This window comes from Mangifera indica, chromosome 2, assembly GCF_011075055.1.
Source record: "Mangifera indica cultivar Alphonso chromosome 2, CATAS_Mindica_2.1, whole genome shotgun sequence".
NCBI lineage: Eukaryota > Viridiplantae > Streptophyta > Magnoliopsida > Sapindales > Anacardiaceae > Mangifera > Mangifera indica.
This window is the reverse complement of record NC_058138.1, coordinates 21,423,641-21,445,050: the sequence shown is the minus strand read 5'-3', so window position 1 is coordinate 21,445,050 and position 21,410 is coordinate 21,423,641. Positions and strand designations below refer to the sequence as shown.

At 34.5% G+C, this 21,410-nt stretch overlaps 2 protein-coding genes across 5 annotated transcripts; one reads left to right on the top strand and one right to left on the bottom strand.

Moving 5' to 3' along the window:
• Positions 1-178: 178 nt before the first annotated feature.
• On the bottom strand, positions 179-3,452 carry LOC123209205 (pentatricopeptide repeat-containing protein At1g08610-like). 2 transcript variants are annotated; one of them, XM_044627067.1, is made up of 3 exons: positions 3,276-3,452; positions 3,064-3,119; positions 179-2,362 (listed from the first exon to the last, which is right to left on the bottom strand). In XM_044627067.1, exon 3 carries the CDS (start codon positions 2,143-2,145, stop codon positions 388-390), a length of 1,758 nt encoding a protein of 585 aa, XP_044483002.1. In that variant the 5' UTR covers positions 2,146-2,362; positions 3,064-3,119; positions 3,276-3,452; the 3' UTR covers positions 179-387. The 2 variants fall into 2 exon arrangements, with proteins under 2 accessions (XP_044483002.1, XP_044483003.1); XM_044627068.1 differs by lacking the exon at positions 3,064-3,119.
• A 1,592-nt stretch (positions 3,453-5,044) lies between these two features.
• On the top strand, positions 5,045-21,059 carry LOC123208858 (exportin-4). 3 transcript variants are annotated; one of them, XM_044626460.1, is made up of 32 exons: positions 5,055-5,359; positions 5,725-5,812; positions 7,383-7,491; positions 7,684-7,782; positions 8,566-8,608; positions 9,131-9,202; positions 9,291-9,386; positions 9,536-9,772; positions 10,029-10,212; positions 10,602-10,713; positions 10,810-10,896; positions 11,589-11,727; positions 12,012-12,108; positions 12,222-12,278; positions 12,384-12,493; positions 12,969-13,067; positions 13,747-13,820; positions 13,955-14,030; positions 14,372-14,608; positions 15,015-15,086; positions 16,366-16,437; positions 16,533-16,597; positions 16,687-16,789; positions 16,882-17,013; positions 17,443-17,586; positions 18,344-18,451; positions 18,573-18,623; positions 18,689-18,766; positions 18,842-18,955; positions 19,242-19,438; positions 19,607-19,676; positions 20,170-21,059. In XM_044626460.1, the coding sequence occupies exons 1-32, from the start codon at positions 5,249-5,251 to the stop codon at positions 20,356-20,358; spliced, it is 3,522 nt and encodes a 1,173-aa protein (XP_044482395.1). In that variant the 5' UTR covers positions 5,055-5,248; the 3' UTR covers positions 20,359-21,059. The 3 variants fall into 3 exon arrangements, 2 of the variants coding, with proteins under 2 accessions (XP_044482396.1, XP_044482395.1); XM_044626461.1 differs by lacking the exons at positions 16,366-16,437; positions 16,533-16,597; positions 16,687-16,789; ... (7 more) ...; positions 19,607-19,676; positions 20,170-21,059 and adding an exon at positions 15,245-16,336 and having other exon boundaries at positions 5,046-5,359; XR_006500848.1 differs by lacking the exons at positions 13,747-13,820; positions 15,015-15,086; positions 16,366-16,437; ... (9 more) ...; positions 19,607-19,676; positions 20,170-21,059 and having other exon boundaries at positions 5,045-5,359; positions 14,372-14,508.
• The last annotated feature ends 351 nt before the right edge of the window (positions 21,060-21,410 follow it).

Genomic DNA, 21,410 nt, shown 5'->3' with positions numbered 1-21,410 from the left:
TTTTCAGTCTAATTTCAAGTACATAAGGTGTTGAGTCCAAAAAAATTCTCTCTCATCATTAGAAATTTAGCTCATAATGACAGGATGCAACTTTAAGATAACAGGTTGAACATGTTCAAGTCATTTAAATGGAATGTATTTCTCCATGTGGCAGAAATTCAAAGCAGCTAATATCATATTCCTGACAAAAGAATGACTATATTATGGATTTTGTGGGAGTTGCTGCTTCTGCAGATGGAACAAATGCAATTGCAAATGGATGAATACACAAAAATTGAACAAAGACGGGGAAAAGCAAACTATATATTTTGTAAACCTTTTGGCAAAACACTATCATCAAGATTCCAGAAAGCATCTAATAAGGTTGCAGTTAGCTTAAACACTTGTTCAATCCAGTGTGGTACCTTCTTTAAGAACCTTCCATTCTATCAACTTTCGACACAACTTGTTTGCCTCTTCTGCCAGTCCAGCTTCTGCTGCACTTTTAAGTATGTTGGAATAAGTTGCTTCATCTGGCTTGGGCCGACGTGAGATCATTAATTCTAGAACTTGTATTGCTAATTCCAGATTCTGACTTCTACATAATCTATGGATGATCATCTTGTAATCACTAATTCTGATCCTATGGCCTCTTTTACTCATATCCCTCAGTACCTCTACTGCTTCCTCAACTAGATCTGCCTGGCAAAACCCCCAAATCAAAGAATGATGAGTAATATCGTCAGGAATGATCCCATTCTCCGTCATTTGACCATATAATCCCATTGCTTTCTCCATAGATCCCTTTTTAGCCAATCCATCAATCACAGTATTATAGCTGATCAAACAAGGCGAACAATTACTACCGTTCAACAAGTGCAGTAATTGAAGAGCTTCATCTACCATTCCCTCTTTACATAGAGCAACTAGGAGAGTATTATAAGTCACAATATCAGGCAATAAATTCCCAGAAACCATTTGATTATAAAAGTTGATGGCAGGATACAGAAGCCTATGTTTACACAAACCATTAATCAAAATGTTATAAGTGATCAGCGTTGGATGATGAGAGGTTTCATTCATGATTGAAAGAATCTTATCTACTTCATCCCAACACCCACGGCTACTGAGAGAATGGAGGAGTGTGTTGTAAGTTACAGCATTTGGCTCCAATCCATGAGAAAATATATTGTAAATGACCATAGCTGTATCCTCATATTTCCCTTGTCTACAATTGAAATTAATAAGCGAATTGTAGGTAACAATATCAGGGTAACAGCCCTCAGTAGTCATATCTTCCAATACTTCCATTGCACGTTCTGTTCCACAGTACTTGCAGACTAACTCTATGAGAACAGTGTATGTAATCACAAACGGAGGACATCCCTTTCTCAGCTGAATTTTCCAAAACTTGATAGCCTGCTCACATTTACCATTACCAAACATGCTGCGAAGTATCGTGTTATAACTAATCACATCTGGTGCACAACCACTCAAGCTCATTTCGTCTAAGAGACTAATGGCAGATTTTATACATCCTCTCCTGCAGAGCCCACCAATCATCATGTTGTATGTAATATTATCTGGAACCCCACCAGACATGACCATGATTTCAAGGACCTTCCAAGCTTTATCTATCTGATCAACTTTAACAAGACCACGGATTAAATTTCTGCAAGAAGGAAAGTCCGGAATTTGATTACGACGGGCCATTACATTAATCAACCTTGTTGCCTCGGTTAACTTCCCACTGATGCATAAATTATGTAGGATTTTGTTGTTGGTTTCTTCATCATTTTCAACAAAGGGCCCATCTGAAGATAATAATGAAGAATTTTGAGGCTTTCTTGTAATCATCTTCCCTTTGAATTTTTTATTAGCACCTACTACCGTACTTTCTGAGCTCCACTCATCTCGGTCAACTTCATTAACTCTGTCAATGTAAACAATTCCAGGCAGTGCTTGACACTTTAAAGAGAACATGTTTCTTCCCACAATAAAATCTCCTCTCCATAGAAGACAAGATCGAGTTTTGCAATTACACTTGATTGAACAACCTAAGTGAATTGAAGATGAATTCATAATTGAATAGTGACCAATCCCACATTTCAGGCCAACTCGTTTCAAACTAACTCGAGAATTCACAGGAACAACCGCATAGTCCATCTCCAATGCCCACTTGAATGAATTCTAACAAATTACTAAGCAGTACTTAACATGTTTAGTAACCCAAAATATATCACAGCAAAAACCAATTTCTCATAAAAAAAATAAAAACGTTGAGAGTTTATGTTCTTATTTCCTAGTTTCCGCATATCTTGAAGAGTATCCAGTGATCATTGTTCAGCTTCCTCTACCCTTCTGAATGAGATGAACACTCTACCTGTCAAAGTTCAGGTCAAGAATATTAACCAAGAAAATTTCCTAAGCATTATTCAAAACAATAAAAAAATGACAACAACATGGACCAGAAACATTAAGCCAAACTACCTATGTAACAATTTGCAGATGTTTAATCAAGGAAAATCTGATTAAAGTAGAGATACAATCCTAAGTTCTTGACAACAAACAATTTCAAATTTCCATTTCAAAATATTACACTTGGATGCCCTCTTCAACTTGCAAAAAAAAAAAAGTAATATAATGAAAGCAACAAACAGCAAATAAGAGAACCTCTGGAAGTTTAAGCTCAATCCTCAGAAATCACGACAAATCCCAAAACCCACCTTACCATAATCATGTGTAATAATTCCCTACAAATATGTACCATCTAATTCTACAAATATAAAACCAGCAAACAGGAAATCAAAACCAAGATTCAATATTACACAGATACAATACAAATGAATCCATCAGAACCCACTAAAAACACAGCAAACTTCATCTCCAAGTATTTCAAAATATTCAAACTAATCAAACTACTACAAATTCTAAAACATCCAATCTTTATTATGCAGGAAAATAATTAAATTATTTTGTTTTTTTTTTGTTATAATCACTCTCAAAATGTAATAATTACATAAATATTGAAAACAGAACCTTATCCATTTAATATTCAACATGAATAAAATCCAGCACACATACATGGAAATTAGCATTTTTCTGCGGCGTCAAATCCTAGAACCCATTTCCAAAGATAACTGATTCAGCAGAAAATATAAAAGTGTTTAAATCACAGCTACGAGTAAAAAAGAAACTTCGAATTATATAGACATATGAACATGCTAAAACTCCAACGTAATGATTATAATTAAACGATAAAGATTAAGAAAAGGCCATGAACTGAATTGAATTACCTGTGTTAGCTGTTTTGAATAGAACTTTGTGTTCTTGTTGGGTTGCTGCTGCTGTTTTTAACGAGTGACGTTAAAACCTAGGGTTGATGGTAACTGAAAATTTTCACTAGGTACTTATTTTCAAATGTAGTTTCTTTTGGCGCATACAAATAAAAAAATGTAATCTTAGCCCTTGATTTTGTGCTGTCTGGTATACATTCTTGCAGGAAGTTAATGTCTTGGTTTTATACATGCGAATGAGTCATGCCGAGGCCCATCAATTAACAGATGTAGCAGGTCAGGCTAGCTTGCTGACATGAGGGATTGCAATATAGCCTAGAGTCTCTTGGGCTTGCAGTTTGTATTTTTTAACGGGAGAAATGACTATGTCACCCCCAACTTTTGATGTGCTCTTAAAGTGCCACCCACGACAGATGAAAATCCATTTTTCCCACCCATGAGCAAACTGCCATCCAATTTTTCAGTTAGGGACAAGGGTAAAATCGTCATTTACTATTTAAAACCTTAAAACTTTAAAATTTTATCATTTCCCCCCCCAGGTTTTAAAAAATAATAACTAACTCATCATCAAAGTTTGAAAAATTTAGATTTCATCCCTGGGTGCTTCCTTCTTTGGCCACCACCGACGGCCGGCACATTCGACCGATCTCCTATCTCCGACTACAAAGGACGACGAAGGACGATCCTTCGTAACCCAGATCTGGACGACGAAGCGTTGTCCAGATCTGGAAGAACAGTCGAAGGATGACGCATCGTCGTGTTTGGACGACGCGACGAATATCTTTGTCTCCTCGTTGCACCTAGAGAAGGAGGATGTCAGTGACGACGTCGGGAGATGAAATTGAAGAATGAGGGTGAAATGCTAGTTTTGAAAGTTATGGGGGGCGGCTGTATTTTGAAAAATATGGAAACCCTAGGTTTGGGGGTGAAAATGTTAGTTTTTAAAGTTTAAAAATTTTAGGTAAGGTGAAAATGTTAGTTTCTAAAACCTAAGGGGGGTGAATGGTAAGACCCTCACATCAATTTTGGGAGATTAAATTGAGAGGTATTTTTGTCATTTCATCTAATAAGGGTAAAATATATATTTTACCCTTATGCAAATAGATATCATCCATATTAATGACTCATAGGTGGAAAAAATGGATTTTCATCTGTCATTGGTGACATTTTAAGAGCGCATCAAAAGTTGAGGGTGAAATAGTTCTTCTCCCATTTTTTAACAGACTGACGTATGAAATTATATATATTTTTAATTATTTTTTAAATTTTATTTTTTTAATTGATGGTATATCGTATATAGGTTTTACCTTAGAACTCCAGTACAGTCGATAATTTTGCAGATCATATCCCCACGGGTCATGCCAAATATGGGGACTTGAGTAACTCACCCCTTGTGTCTACTCAATTTGAATGGGTTCAAATACAAAAAGCTTTTAATTGAAATTTTACGTGCAAATTAAGTACTTGTATTGAAAATTTTAATTTTCCCTCATATTTTAAAAATTTTATGTACCCCTCATTACTTGAAAAAAACTGTAACACACATTATGTTTTAAGTGTTTATATTTAACCCTTTGGTAAAATTATTTCGAAATTATTTGTAAAAAATATTTTTGAATAAATGCTAAAATTTTAAAAATTTGAAGTTATCATATAAAAATTATATATTTAATTATTAAAAAATAATATTTTTATTTTCGGCTGTAAAATATAATTAAACGAGTCACCAGGCCAGGCCAGGCCAGTGAGAAAAAAAAAAAAATTATAAAACCCTGATATTTTCTTTTCGGGCTCAAAGAATCTGTTTACGTAGGGGCATTAATCAGGCAACTTCTGCGATTCAGTGCTCGCTCACTAAAACACTGTGATGAATATAATAGAATTAAATCCTAATCTATCACCTGTTTATTAATTAATCTTTTTTTGTTTTATGATGAAGTCGAATTGAAAAAGGAAGTAGTTTACTGATAAAGATGCAAGGATATTCAAATGGCGGAGGAGGAGGAAGAGAAGGTGGCCCTGCCGACTTGGCGAGGCTACAGTCTATCATGCAATCTATCGAGATCGCCTGCTCTAGCATTCAGGTGTCCTTTTGTTTCAGTACACTTCCATCTTTTTTCTTTGGTTCTGTTTGTTTCCCGAGAAAATGCAAAAATTTGAGATTACTGTTTGTTGTTTCCTAGAAGATGAAAAGGAGTATTAGAATCAGCTACAACTAACTTCTTTTGATGTAACTATAAACTATTTGAGTAGATTATTTTGTGGATGATAGATGAAGCTCAGGAGGACATATGGAAGTAAATTAAGTTAGATTGTTTTTTGATGGAGGTTTTTGAAGTTCATAAGGTTATATAGTGGTTTTGAGATTGCCTGTTTAATGAGAGTTTGTGTTTTATAAAGTACACATGTGAATATGGATGTCTTTCCTTACATATTGCTGTTGTGGCAGATGCATGTGAATCCAGCTGCAGCTGAGGCAACAATTTTGGCCCTATGCCAATCACCTCAGCCGTACAAGGCGTGTCAGTTCATTCTTGGTAAGTTGATTTAATTTCAGATGGCAGAAAATGAACCTACTACATTCATTTTGTGGTGTAATCACAAAGCGTTGGATTGCTTAGCACAATACATCAGTTTCATATATTGTGAACCTCCATTTTAAGCACAATGGAAAAGGGTATAATTAAGCCCTAAACACCCCTCCAAGGACCTTGCTTTGGAGGGACCAACATGGATAATCACTTTAACTTATAATTGATGTTCTTGTAAATATATATTTTAGATAGTGTTAATCAATGAAGCGTCTCTTAGCAACTGTGAATGTGCTGACACTAAATGTAATCACATTTCTCACACGGTTTTCTGGGGACATCCTGTTCAAATGTTAGATGCATATATGAAGTAAAGATTTATTAAAATATCTGAGAGAACAAGAAATCACTTTTTGAATATCATGTAATGTTTTTATTGTTTCCCCTGTTACTTGATAATACAATCTCTAACATTCAGTGAAGGCATTTTTCAACTTATATCAACATAGAATCATATTGCGGTTAAATGACTTTGTCAATAGTTAGTGAAGGGGTTTGTCAGTTTTAGTCAAGCAAACATTATGTGCATTTATGATATGCCTGTGTTGATACTAAGCTTTCTCTTATATTTTGCAATTGTTCCATTTCTTTTGGACATTACAACTACTGGTAATAGCTATTTATTTGAACTAAGAAACAAACTTCTAAAATAAACATGCTTTGTGTATTTTCCTAGCTTTGTATGTCAATTCTATTGCTCCTTATGACTGTGGTACATTCCAAGTCTTGTTTCTTTCTAACTTAGCATTTGAAATCGATAATTTGTTTATCTGAATAGAAAATCTAATTATCTTATAACTAATTGTTCTGTGTTGCGAATACAAAGTTTTTTGTTTTTATAAATAGCTGTTACATTTTATGGCTGTAGACCGGAAAGAGAGTCTGTAGAAATTTTTTACAAAATGAAAGAGAAGTGGAAAGGTTCTGATGAAAGAATTTATTTATTTTTAAATGCAAAAGTTCAAAGACAGTAAATTCCTTGGTTTTAAGAATGAAGGTGCATTAATGATGCCTGCAGTGTTGCTGTGATTAGTATGGCGTCAACTGGATGTGAGGTAGATGAGATTTAGTTGCTTCTATCAAGGGATGGCATTAATTTTCTTGGTTTCTCTAGTTGTAAGGAAATGGAGTAGATTTAATTCTTTATGAGGTATACTAATTTTGAATGATCTAGTGATTAAGAAATGTTTAAAACCTTTTCTTTTCTAAATATCCAATTTCCTAACTGTTCAATTTATATGATCATTAGGGTATGGTGATTATACATGTTTATGATACTATGGTCCCAGTCTGGTACTTCTTTGTCTATTGCAGTGGATTTTGTTTGATAAGTCTTAAATTGATGAATGATCAAAAGTTACCTTCTACTTCTAAATCTCTTGTTGGATTCAATAAAGTCGTTCACTTAAAAATGTGTTGCAGTGTGTTTATTGATATTTTTGCTGTGTAGTTCTTAGGGATTTGAAGATTCACTAGCCAATCTTTCCTGCTCAAAAATGGTTTCTGTTTATGTCAGAGAATTCACAGGTTGCAAATGCAAGATTTCAGGCTGCTGCAGCAATTCGAGATGCAGCTATGAGAGAATGGCCATTCCTTACAGCTGATGACAGGAGAGGCTTGATAAGGTAAATTTTATATTTGAATGTTAAATGTGGCTGTTAATATCTTTCTATACTTTGGCCAGTTTCTAGCGAGCATTGTGATCTTCACGTCGTATAATTATCACATGAAAGTCTCTTCGTCTTTCAATTTGATTAGTGCACTATTCACTTAATTTGTTTACTGGTCATGCTATAAATTATATATCTTGTCTGCAGTTTTTGCCTATGCTTTGTTATGCAACATGCTTGTTCGCCAGATGGTTATGTCCAGGCAAAGGTGTCTTCTGTGGCAGCTCAGTTGATGAAAAGAGGATGGTAAGCTACCCATAAATTTATGTTAAACATCAAAGTTAAGATGTAAAAAGTTCATATGCTACTTGTAGTGCTGACAATGGTATCTTTACATGCCATCTAGCTACTTCATGTTTCTATTTATCCAAAGACCTAAAGAAGGGGACAGGTGTCAGGATTAGGAATTTTTTTATGTTTGCAAAATGAGGTTTGTTATTTTAAAAAATGTGATATGATTGAATCTGTAAATCATGGGCACCATTTGGAAACTTTTGAGTTAGTTTGACTTAACTTAAAGGGGGAACAAGTTTCATTTGTATGAGGGTGCCCCATGGTGAGTAGAAATATTGTTCTCATCCTCATCTTAACTAATTTCCCCTCTATTTGCTTTGGGTCCAGAACTATGGGTAGTTTTTTATAACTGCAATCTGGTTAGAGTGCTTGTCTAGTAAGGTTATTGAACAAATTGTTTAGGTATTGTTAATAAAGTGGCCATGTATTGGTGGCAATAGGATTATAAGTGATTACATTGATCTCATTAAATAGGATGGATCATGAAAGGAAGGGTGAGTTCCTACAGCAGAAAACAAAATATTAAACAGATGATTTGATGTGGAATGTAATTTTTCTGAAGATATAATAAAATTGAGGATGAGGTAGTGAGGAAAATGGCTGCTTTGTTTATTTGCATCCATGCATTTCATTAAGATTCGAGTAACCTATTAGCTGATGATTGTGTAGAATTCTATGTTAGCCATGTAAGAAATTGGAATTTCTAATGTAATTTTGGCAATATAATTTATGTAGGCTTGATTTTACTGCATCTGAGAAGGAAACATTTTTTAATCAGGTATTATTCTTCCCTCTTTGATATTTTGTATCAATTATAACTTCTCCGAGCCATTGCCCTAAGAACTAATATTTCTTTAATATTATGGATTAGTAACCTTTTTTGTAGGCTGTCTTTCAGAATTCTGGTCATTGTAATTACACAGGCTCTGCCTCACATTTCTTCTGCTTGGGCCAATGAGTTAATATTTTCTATATGTGTGTGTCCGAATATAATACCAGATGTTAGTGGCTCATACCATTTCCCTACATCAGTAATGTGTAAAACTGTGATAAGTTGTGCTCAGAAAATGTAATGAAAGAAGGCAGAAATTGTCACAAGTTAGCCAGAGAATCACCATGGAGAATCATAATCTGGAACTCCTAAAATCCATAGGGGAATCAGATTAAATAGTGATTGCTTTGTAACTGTTTCATTGATATCTGTGAGATGACGTAGCAGCCTTTTTCAAACCTTAGTTTACTTGTTATTTCATTCTGGATACTTATGTTGGTTGGTGTATGTAACTGTCTATGGCTTCAGGTAAACCAGGCTATTTATGGTAATCATGGAGTAAACGTGCAGTTCATTGGAATCAATTTTCTGGAATCTTTGGTATATGTCACCTCAATTCTTGTTCTTATCTGCTTTTCACTTTCTCATGTCATGTTTTCAAATTTAAGGCTGAGATTTTGTTTGGCAGGTATCTGAATTTTCTCCAACTACTTCAAGTGCATTGGGCCTTCCAAGGGAGTTTCATGAGCAGTGTCGAATGTCATTAGAGCTAAACTATCTGAAGGTTCTTGAATGACTGTTGGCATTGTGCTTGCTATGAAGAATTATTGAAGTTATCCCTCAAATAATAGAGCGTTATTGTTCATAAGCTTCCATAATCATAATCCTTTTATACCCTGACTTTTTTTTTTTTTGGTGTGTTATGGATTATAGACATTTTACTGTTGGGCACGAGATGCTGCTATAAGTGTTACAAAAGTAATAATTGAATCTGATGCTGCGGTATCTGAAGTTAAAGTTTGTACTGCTGCACTTGGTCTCTTGCTTCAAATCTTGAATTGGGATTTCCGGTATAACACCAGTGGCACAAAAATGAGTATAAATGTTTTTTCAGCTGGAGTCAGGCAAGATAGTGCTTCATCTAAGAGAACTGAGTGTATCCTAGTGCAGGTAAAATAATTGCTCAAAATCTTTTGATTGGTAACTATGGTCACGTCTGGTTGCATATGATGGTATGATTTTATATCAGTAAAATAATACCTGCCAAAAAAACCACTTTTTAAAAAATTATAACCATTATAACTTTTTCTTTTGTGTCATAGCTTGCTCTAAACAAGCACATTTTCTATTTTTTAATGTGATTCATGTGACAGTTATAATTTTGTTCTCTACACATATCAGTGATTCATATTTATGTTGATTGTAGCCTGGTCCAGCATGGCGTGATGTTTTAATTTCAAGTGGTCATGTTGAGTGGCTCTTGAACTTATATGCAGCACTGAGACAGAAATGTTCAAGTAAAGGTTACTGGCTTGACTGTCCCATTGCTGTCTCTGTCAGAAAGCTTATTGTGCAATTCTGCTCCCTGACTGGAACCATATTTTCTTCTGGTATGGGTTTCCTCTCTATATTTTTACCATCATGTGTTATATGTTGTTGTTGGTGTTTGCTTGGCACCCTCAACAATAACATAACAATTTGATCATGTGATAGCTGTGTTGGATGGTTGTGTTTTATTTTGCTTGTCAATCACAAGCTGTCAATATGATAAATGCTTTAAGAATTTGGGATTCTTGTGCTTACTAGCTTGCCTTCTCAGCCGCTCTTGATGCCGAAAACTTGTCCTTAAAGGATGCCAGTTTCTCATTTTGCGATATTATCATTCTTACATATATTTGTTTTACCATTAAAATTACGTGATTTGTTTTAAATTCTAATTAGTTAGGGTGTTTGATTATATTTAATGTATGTTTTTTCGTTGGCATTCTCATTAATTTAGATAATGGACAAATGCAAGAGCATCATTTACTACAACTGCTATCTGGGATATTATCATGGGTTGATCCTCCTGATATTGTGGCTAAAGCAATTGAATCTGGAAGAAGTGAAAGGTCTTTTAGCCTTTAATTTTATTTGTTTCACTATTTTTTTTAATTGTACCTTTTATGTTTTAAATGGAGCCTCACATTTATTTTGGTTTTGTTCAGTGAGATGCTTGATGGTTGCCGTGCATTGTTATCTATAGCTACTGTAACAACCCCATTCATATTTGACCGACTCCTTAAATCGATAAGGTCTGTTTCAAATGTTTGTGTTGGGGCTTGTTAATTCTTTTTCCCCTTTCTTTATCTCTGACTCATGGAAGGGTTAGTACTTGGAATATGTCAAAGGAGGTGGCCTAATGTGTGCTTATCTTCTAATTGGTCATTGGTGTGTGTTGTGCAACACTGATATTTGAAGTGTTGATCATCTGTTCATCATTATTCTACTGCTTCAAGATTGTTGTATAAGCTTTTCAAGGAAGCAGGAGTTTCTTGAGTTAATTTGGTTTGTCTTTCATTTTTATTTTTAATGGTTGAGCTTGTCTTTAATCATCTTCATGCGCTTTAATTACTAAGGGATGTCATGACACCTCTTTCTTCTTTATTCACTCAATTTGAGATGTTGTTTTGCTTTGGTTTTTGTGTTCTTTTTCTTATGTCCTTTTCAGATTTGTCAGGTTTTGTTTTCAGTTTATGTTTTTTTAATTAAATTGTAAGGTTGTATATTTATGGTGCACTACTGGTTTGCCTATATATTACCTTATTTAAACTAAATCCATGAATTGTATCTGTTTCATAGATGACAAAAGTAAAAAAATAAGAGTAAATAAAAAATAAAGAGAGAGAGAGAGAGAGATTTACTTTTATGTTGGAGGATCTACAGTTGTATTTTGTAATTTAGTCTTGAAATAATTTTAGTTTTTCCATTTTTCCATAATGTTCAGGCCCTTTGGTACTCTTACCCTGCTATCGACCTTAATGTGTGAAGTTATTAAAAATCTTATGCTAAATAGCTCAGACGAGGAGACATGGAGTTGGGAAGCACGTGATATTTTGTTAGATACCTGGACCACCTTACTTGTGGTATAACTTTAGTATTCATTTACGCTTTTGCCTTACAATGTTGTTTTGATTTCTTTCCATTCATTGTTTAATACCTTTTTCAAGGATAAAATCCTAGTTTAGTTCAACCTGAATCTTGGAAATTAGTGTTCTTGTAAAGATTGGAATTTCAGTTTGCAGTTTATCATGATTGAGTTTGACCAAAAGTCACGCTTGTTACTGAAAGATGGAGTATTCTTTCTTCTTGGGTTTGTTTAGTAGTGGCCATCAAATCATAAAAAATAAATTGTTGGGATTTTTTTCAGTCAATTGATAGCAAGGGAGGAAATGCAGTGTTTCCACCGGAAGTGTTAAATGCTACAGCTAGTCTCTTTGCCTTGATTGTAGAGTGTGAGCTAAAAGGTAAATCAAATGCTTCACTGTTGATGTTCTTTTTTTTTTTTTGGGGCAGCATTTTCAATGCTATCATTCTTTCTATTATAAGTTTATTCTATAATTCATTTTTTGTTGTATAGTGGCTTCTTTGTCAGCAATGGATGACAGCTTCAACTACCTTCAGGCTTCCATTTCTGGTATGCCAAAAGACTACAAAAACTCCTGTGTATAGTTTTCCCATCTTTTACCTTTGTCGTCATTGGATCATTGTTGGTCCATATCTTTGTTTCATTTCCTTGCAGCCATGGATGAAAGATTAAGTTCTTATGCTCTCATTGCAAGAGCAGCAATTGATGCTACAGTTCCTCTACTTACAAGACTGTTTACGGAGCGCTTCGCACGGCTTCATCAGGTGCTCTTTATCTTTACATTACCATCATTTGGGGAACCAAGTTTTTGGCTTGTGGCTAACCGATTATAGTGAGTTTTTATTCTTATGATAGTGCAAACCGCTGCAGTTTCCTTTGCATATCAAGGCATGATTACTTCATGCACTGCATGAACTATTTGTTGACCAAAAATTGCTGAGATAGGAATAAGGCCATTTTTGGAAAGAAGAGCAAATAGTATTCTATTTAAATCTTTTAGCAAGCAATTTATTTCACTTGAACTTCAGTTCCGTATTAGGGCAAATGTATTTATACTGGTGTAGACATAGTAAGAACAAATGATATTATCAGTAATTAATAATATAGAAAGCAAGAATTAGGCTTTTTGTATAGATTTATTTCTCTTTCTCTAATGTATATATGTACACTTGTACACACAAATTGATATACCTTAATAATTCTGATTGGCACCTGCTTTTTATTTTAATTTGTCTATAGGGTATGATTGATCCAACTGAGACTCTGGAGGAACTTTACTCTTTGTTACTTATCACTGGACATGTACTTGCTGATGAAGGGGAGGGAGAGACACCCTTGGTACTTGGTCACTTTTTCTGCTTATTTCTAAACTTTGCCATTTCAAATCAGCCAGTTTTTACACATTTGTTCATTTTATGTTCTCCAATTTTACATGCTTTGCTCATGTGCATATCAAATCAGCCCCACTGTACAATATAATTTTGCATGAACTATTCTTGATGCAGAAAAATACCATGTTAGCTTCACCTTTTATCATTATTTTGATCAATTAATTAATTTATTTTATTTATGAAAAATGCATAAATATAAGAGGAACTTTTCATTAGTAAACAAGAAATCCAGTGAAAGACTCGCATCAGAAAGAAATAAGATCTATATGCCCAAATTTGTCATGTAAGATAAAGGTGCATATTTTATCCACCCAGCTTTGCAAACTTAATATGTACAGGATTATCTCACTTTTCCGTCCTAGTTTAATGAATAAAAAGGAGTCTCAAACCTTCTAGACCTTGAATTCCAAGGTGAAGACGAAACAAACCAGTCTGTCCATCTTCCAAATACTTTTTCAGCGTTTCTTATGAATTAGATTTTGTCTCATTATAGATGGCTGTTTGCTGCATTCCTGTTTGTACATAAATGTGATGAATTTTGGATGAACTTCCAAACATCACTGTATTTGAAGCCAGTTTCCTGTTACCCGGAATTCTATTTATGATTTTCACACTGTGATAATCAGGTTCCAAATGCTATACAAACCTGTTTTTTGGACACCTTGGAAGAGGATAAACATCCTGTTGTCATTATCTCTGGGTAAACTTATGCTTTCTCATTTTCACTTACCTATACAACTGTCAAACTGAACCAAAGTATCAAATGTTATTCATTTCAAGTTTGGAGCAAGAGATGCAATCGTTTATGTGATGCTCATTTTTTATTTGATGCAGCTCAATTATAAAATTTGCTGAGCAGTGTTTAGATCCAAAAATGAGATTATCAGTTTTCAGTCCTCGACTTATGGAGGTACCTTGTTGTTTTAATTTTCTTTGAGCATAAAATTTGCTACTTCACCAGTTATGCATTTATTACTACAAGCATGAACCCATGCATGATAGCTTATTCACATACATAATAGCTCCAATGAAGTGTGTCCTTTATATGATGAAGATCCAATTATTGTGGGAGACTATGATTGAAATTGTTGAGTCCCTCAATGATTCTGTGAACTTTATTTGTACAAAAGGGCTTTGCCATAATGGAATTAACAATTCTTAATGACCGGCTATTATTTTTTGAAATTTTGGTTAACCAATGGTCATGTTATGCCATTTTGGTATAATTGTTTGACCTAATGCCATATGCAGGCTATTGTCTGGTTTCTCGCAAGATGGTCCCAGACATATCTCATGCCTTTCGAAGAAATTAGAGATGGTTACAGCAATTTTGGTCATGATTACGAACATCAGCTTCAGTCTTTACATTCTAGGAAAGCTTTGCTCAGTTTTTTTGGAGAGCATAATCAGGGAAAGCTTGTGCTTGACATAATTGTTCGTGTTGCTATAACGACACTTGTTTCATATCCTGGCGAGAAAGATTTGCAGGTCAACATATAGAACCCTTTTCTTTTTATTTCACATTCGTTAAATGTCCGCTATTTCTACCTCTTGTTTACTTATGCTGTATGTGGAGAGTTCAACGAGTGAATCATTATATTGAGAGAGTTTGGAAACTAATTCAAGTTGCATTTTGCATCAATGACTTGACATAATTGAATAATGAAGGGGCTTTTTAGCCTTTTAATGACATACAATAAGTGGCTTTTTAGCCTTTCAATGACATACAATAAGTTTTCTTTCAAAAAAGAAAGCATGCCATCATTTATAAAATGGAAATAGTTCTCTGACTGTGGCTGATTATGCTTTCAAATCATTGAATGTGCTCATAGATCTTATTTACTGTCCAGGGAAAGAAAATCTTCAGATATTGAAATTATTTTATGCTTGACAGGAACTCACATGTAACCAGCTTCTACATGCACTAATCCAAAGAAAAAATATTTGTTTACACCTTGTTGCACTGGTGAGCATATGCTTCTCTGTAGTTTTGAATACAAAACCGCTACTTTGCTTATCTGGTCCTTTTCCTTATTTTTTTCTGCTGATCACATGCTTATCTGTAACTTAGAAGGCCTCTTTAATTTTTTTTTTCCTAACAGTGTTCAAAAAATTACTTTTCAGATGCATTAGGTTAACCGCAAATGTTCAAGTCTCTTGAAATCACATCATAGTGCAAAAGCATTAACTGAGCCAAGTTTAAACATTTTGTATGACACTGGACTAGTGTGGTTATATTGAGCATGCAGGGGTTTCTTGTCTTAGTGTCGTCCATTTGTATTATGATGACCCTAATTCAAGAATGAGATGTTCATCCAACCGGTAAATTTGATGATCTGAATAAATACTTAAATCTGATTGCTAATTTATTTGTCAAGTGAAGAAGGCTAATGTCGCAATAATTTTCCCAGTGCAGTACTATTAGTCATGCACTATTGGCCTAGGTTACAATTACATCATTTGAAATATGGGCAATGCTGTTATCTTATTAAGCTATGGCATCTGATATCTTTTAGTGGCAACCTCAAAGAAGAGTGTGTGATTGGCCATATGTTACCTTGTATTGTACACTCATACAGAGTTTTTTTTTTTAAATGAAAGTGCTTTATTTAGGGGTATTTGTACTGGACAATTGTTGATTTCCCCAATCAGAGGAAGTTGGTTTCTTTAGGCACCCAAAATTATATGGAACTTGAGTGTTTCCTAGCTGCAAAGACTAGAAGGGCTAACTTTTAATGTTTTTTTACCACATCAGAGGACTTTAAGCCAAGAAATGAAGTATGAGTTTATACTATTTCTATTGTCCTGTAACCATTAATACCAACTGGCCAAGTCTAAGAAACGGTTAAATAATAATTTTTAAAGTTGTTTGTGTTGGTGATTGATTGACTTCAAAACTGTTTGGTTCAGTGCATTTTTACTAAATATGGGTGCAGAATGACCTAGATTATCTTGTAGAATAATCTATATTGGCCATTTGATTTAGGCAGTGAAATAATGAACATTTCATTTATCAAATAGTAGAGCACGCAACTTGACAAAATCTAAATTCAAAATAAATGAAACAGACTGCATGAATCCCTTTGGGCCACCTGTTGGCCCTAAGTATCTGGACAACTCAATGACGAAGAAATCTTTTCCATGACACTTTATTTTAAATAGAATTGGAATCTTTTACATGACACTTACTTTTTAATAGAATTTTGGTTGGATACTTGAGCTAGTTATCTTGATATGTTTTGTAGGATTCATGGCGTGAATTAGCAAATGCTTTTGCTAATGGTAAAACGTTGTTTTTATTAAATTCAACTAATCAGGTGAAACTGCTATCTGATATCCTTATATGATCCCCTGATTTGTACAGTTTTTTATTTTTTGGCCCTTGTGTAACTATTCCTTCATGCTTCTCCAGCGTTCACTAGCTCAAACACTTGTTCTGTCAGCTTATGGAATGAGAAATTTAGAAGCATCAAATCAGTGAGTCTTCCATTCATCTGTTATCCTTGTGCATTTCTTGTCTGCTTTTACATTTTATGCCGCTAATTACCTGACATAATTTTTCTTAGATATGTACGGGATCTTACTAATCATATTACAACATATCTGGTAGAATTGTCTAACAAGAATGATGTAAAAAATGTTGCACAACAACCAGATGTCATTCTTTCGGTAAGTACATGACTCTTCTGGCTTAAAACCTTACAAATTCATGGATATCTTGAGGGATAATTTTTTCCTTCATTACATCTTACATCTTATAGGTCAGTTGCTTGTTGGAGCGGCTCCGCGGAGCTGCCAATGCTACTGAACCTCGAACGCAGAAGGCATTATATGAATTAGGCTTCTCTGTAATGAACCCTATTCTGCTTCTTCTTGAAGTTTATAAACATGAGGTATTAAACATTTCTGTGTCATACTATTCTTTGTCAAAATTAATTACCAATGGTCCCATCATTCACTTTTTAGTTTCACATCCTTCAAAAAATTGCCTCTAATTTTATTGTTTTAGTCACTAATCAACATCAAGTAGAACCTTTTTGCTTATATATATATGATTGATTGCTGTATGCATCTTGATCAGTTGTTACTTATTTTTGCTGAACTCTTCACAAATATTATTGTCCACTACTCTTTTTATCTTGCAAACATTATTTTAGTTTTTCTAATTATAATTTCAAATCGCCTACTATTTCAGTTTATGTTGGTGAATTAAAAACAATTGTACTTTTACTTTCCATTCTTAAAATTTAATCTAAAATCATCCTAATATGTTTCAAGGGTTGTAGTTCATTTACAAGTACTAATTTCTAATTGTTTCTTAGTCTGCAGTTGTTTATCTGCTACTTAAATTTGTTGTTGACTGGGTAGACGGACAAATCTCTTACCTAGAGGCTCAAAAAACTGCTGTCGTTGTAGATTTTTGCATGCGTTTGCTTCAACTTTACGCATCCCACAATATTGGCAAGGTAACTTTTATTTCTACCTGTGTTGCTCATATTAAAGCAATGCTAATCTAAAGATACTCGTGACAGAGTATAAAATAAGCTCAATCATTGCATCTGATTCTCTGTATTTTTTTTTTTCTTACCATTGCTAATTAGGTTGGATTTCTACCTTTCAAGTCTGCTCATTTTAATTGTACTTTCAAGTTTGAATTAGTTATCTTTGGTTTTGATGCATTTGGTTTGAGCCCAAATTAATTGTAACTCTCAAACTTTCTACCCTCTTTTGAGAAGGTGATTGATGAATTGAGATTACAATAGCTGTCCATCTTTACCTTCACATACGGGTTCTGTTCTATAGTAAAAGTACTTGTCTCAGGACTTGCCTGCCTCTGTGAATCACTACAAAATAGTTAAAGCAGTATGGAATATCATAGAAATTCATGCAAGATATGTTTTTTAGCCAACCACCGTACAAGATTTTATGTTTTCCTAGATGGTTGGCTGGTTTGGGGTTTATAAACACTGAACAATATGTTAATGCAATAGATTTTATGTTTAAATCTCCTTACAATTTTAGCACACATGTACTTGTTCATATAGATATATGAAAGGAAAGGCATATTTTGTTTTAAGGGATATAAGCCAAATTAGTCTTATCGCTTTAGTGATTTAACTACTAATCAGTTTAACAGAAAGCGAATAATGATTGTTGCCACATCTGTTGACATCAAATAATTTTTTTTTTTTTCAAATTGTCTTTCATTCACCATTCTTCCAGGTTTTAATGACCCTCTCAAGCAGCTTACTTAATGAGGCAAAGACAGAAAAATACAAAGATCTGCGTGCTCTTCTTCAACTTCTTTCAAGCCTCTGCTCAAAAGATCTAGTAAGTTTAGCTTTTTTCTTGTAAGATGTTTATTTACAACCTTGGGAGTGGAGTTTCCATGTCATTTGCATTGGGCATCCAGCGAAGTTTTTTAAATTATATGAAACAATTAATCTTGCAGGTTGACTTTTCTACAGATTCCATCGAAGCTCAGGGTACCAATATTTCTCAGGTAAGTTCATATTTTCAGTCCTCGTATGAGTCTCATCTATGGTGACTGATGTGTTGTTCTTGTAGGTTGTTTTCTTCGGCCTACACATTATCACCCCTCTGATATCCTTGGACATGTTGAAATACCCCAAGCTTTGTCATGATGTAAGAATTCTTCTTTGACGGATTGACCATGGTTTACCATCAGGAAGCTGATTTTCTGGATTTTTTATGGTGCAGTATTTCGCATTGCTGTCTCATATGTTGGAAGTGTATCCTGAAACTGTTGCCCAACTAAATACTGAAGCCTTAGCTCAAGTACTTAAAACTCTTGATTTTGGTCTTCACCATCAGGTAAATTTCTATTGTATCAGTAATAATGTTAATCTGTTGTAGATATGTATTTGTACTGCTCAAATTCTCTTTAAAAAAATTTTCCTTCTTTGTTACTGACATAGTTTAGGGATGTATGTATTGTTAAATATGCCGAGAAACATGGCCCTTTATGGCCCTCATCCCATAGTTGGCATCAGTCATATGTATTATCATGTAAATTTGTTGCGGGATGCTTTCAGAAACATTGACTCTTTGCCTAGGATATGTATCTGAGCTTTTTCCTCTTTTTATATCAATTCTACAGGACTCAGAAATAGTTGATATGTGCCTGAGAGCTCTGAAAGCTCTTGCATCCTTCCACTACAAGGAGATGAGTGCTGGTAAAATAGGCTTGGGTGCACATGCTGCAGGTCTCAAAGATTCAAATGGGAATCCACAAGAAGGGATTTTGAGTCAGTCTCTTTGTTCATTGTTGCAGTTACTGCTTTTTGAGGACTACAGGTAAATGGTTGTGTTTTGTATTATTATATAAAGGTACAGTCAACATCTGCTAAAGATGATATTGGCCCAGTCTGTCTGCACACGTGGTCTAACATAAGCAAGCATATCAATGTTAATTTTGCTTCTTTCAACCTGTACCTAATAGCTCAATTTCTTCTGTGAATTCAGTCCTGATCTGGTCAGTACTGCAGCAGATGCTCTCTTTCCGTTGATCCTCTGTGAACAAGGTCTATACCAGGTATATAAATCAAGTTTCCATGATTGTCAAAGTCATTTGAAGTTATCATGGAAATGTAAAACTGAAAATTTGTCAATTTGTTACCATCTTTTAGTAACTTTTGATTTAGTGATGAAATTCTCTAGTAAATAATTTTTTATTCATTATGGGAAAAAGTGTAAGACTGATCTTCTCGTGCCTATCAATGCTCCCCTCGTCTCAAAGACCATTTTTAGGTTGAAAAACAGTTTTAAGAACTACAGATGTTACCCTTTTTCAGTTGGGTGAGATTGGATAATAATACCTAGTGACAGGAGAGCTTCCTAGAACTCTGATGAGTTGTACTAAATGAAGCTATTAAGTTATATCGCTTTGCTGTTCCTATAACCTCACTAAATTAGTTTATATTCATACCTTAATGCAACAGAATGGAAAAATTATCAGCCGATATATGTAATAGAAGTCTGTTAAATGAATGTTCTTTAAGAGGATTGTTGATTATCTTTGGCTGCAGAGATTAGGCAATGAATTGATTGAAAGGCAGGTAAATCCAACACTCAGATCAAGACTGACAAATGCATTGCAGTCCCTGACGAGTTCAAATCAGCTTTCTTCAACTCTTGATCGTGTGAATTACCAGAGATTCAGGAAGAACCTAAACAACTTCCTGATTGAAGTTCGTGGATTCTTAAGGACAATGTGATGTGCCTAATCACATGTATATATGTTGGAGAAAACTTTTTGGTCTCTCAGTTGTTATTGTTGTGAGATTCTTAAATTGAAGGAAGAAGCCATTTGTCACAGCCATCACTTTCAGGCAATGTTTATGCATATTTGCCCGGAATGCAATTCGGTTGGTAAAACTCAGAAGTCCCAAGTGATGAGAACAAGGTGGAATGAGATGATTGATGCAGGATTCGAAGAGCAATTTGAAGTGAGAGATCACAGCGAGATCATGTTCACTTACCACTGCTGTCCTAGTTTTGCATGTTGATATCACCACAGTATAGTGAAATCTATTTGGAAAGCTTTCAGTGTGTTTGCCTGATATCTGTTATACTGCCATATAGGTCTTCCGGAATCTTGCACCTGTTGAAAAAGGTTAGCAGACGCTAAACACAACTCTATGTTACAAATTAAATCTGGATTCTGTGGAGCTGAACTCTCCCAGTCAGTGATGGGCAAACAGAACGATCTTGTCCCCGCAGGTTCATTTAACTTTTCCTTAGTTTCGTTTCAATTCGGTTCTTTTTGAGATGCCAAATTGTTGAGCATATTTTGTAGAATTTTTAGGACAACATAGCCCCATTTATTTGCTTATAGAGTGGATTGGTTGTTTATATGGGGGATTGACAGTCAGAGAGTTACGCACAAATCTACGTAAACGTAAAGATTTTCAGCTAATTAAGGCTGCACTATTGTTTTGTCTAGAATAGATTAGTAATATAAACCTAAACGCGCGATATGATAAAAATTATAAAGCGAATTTATTGTAGAGAGTACTTAGATTTGGCTGATATTGCCGCTCTGGTCCCATGGTTAATGATATTCAAATTAGAATAAGTTAAAATAGACAGCCATTTACTAATGCTAATTGGTCTAAAGGCGGCTTTCATATTTACTAATACTGCTTTCCCATAAATAGGGTTGAATTTGAACCTAGTCTGTTCGAATTCAAATTTGAATTCGATTTGAATAAATCCAAAACGAGTTAACTCTAATCGAGTTCGAGCTCGAGTGACTCATTAGATTTTT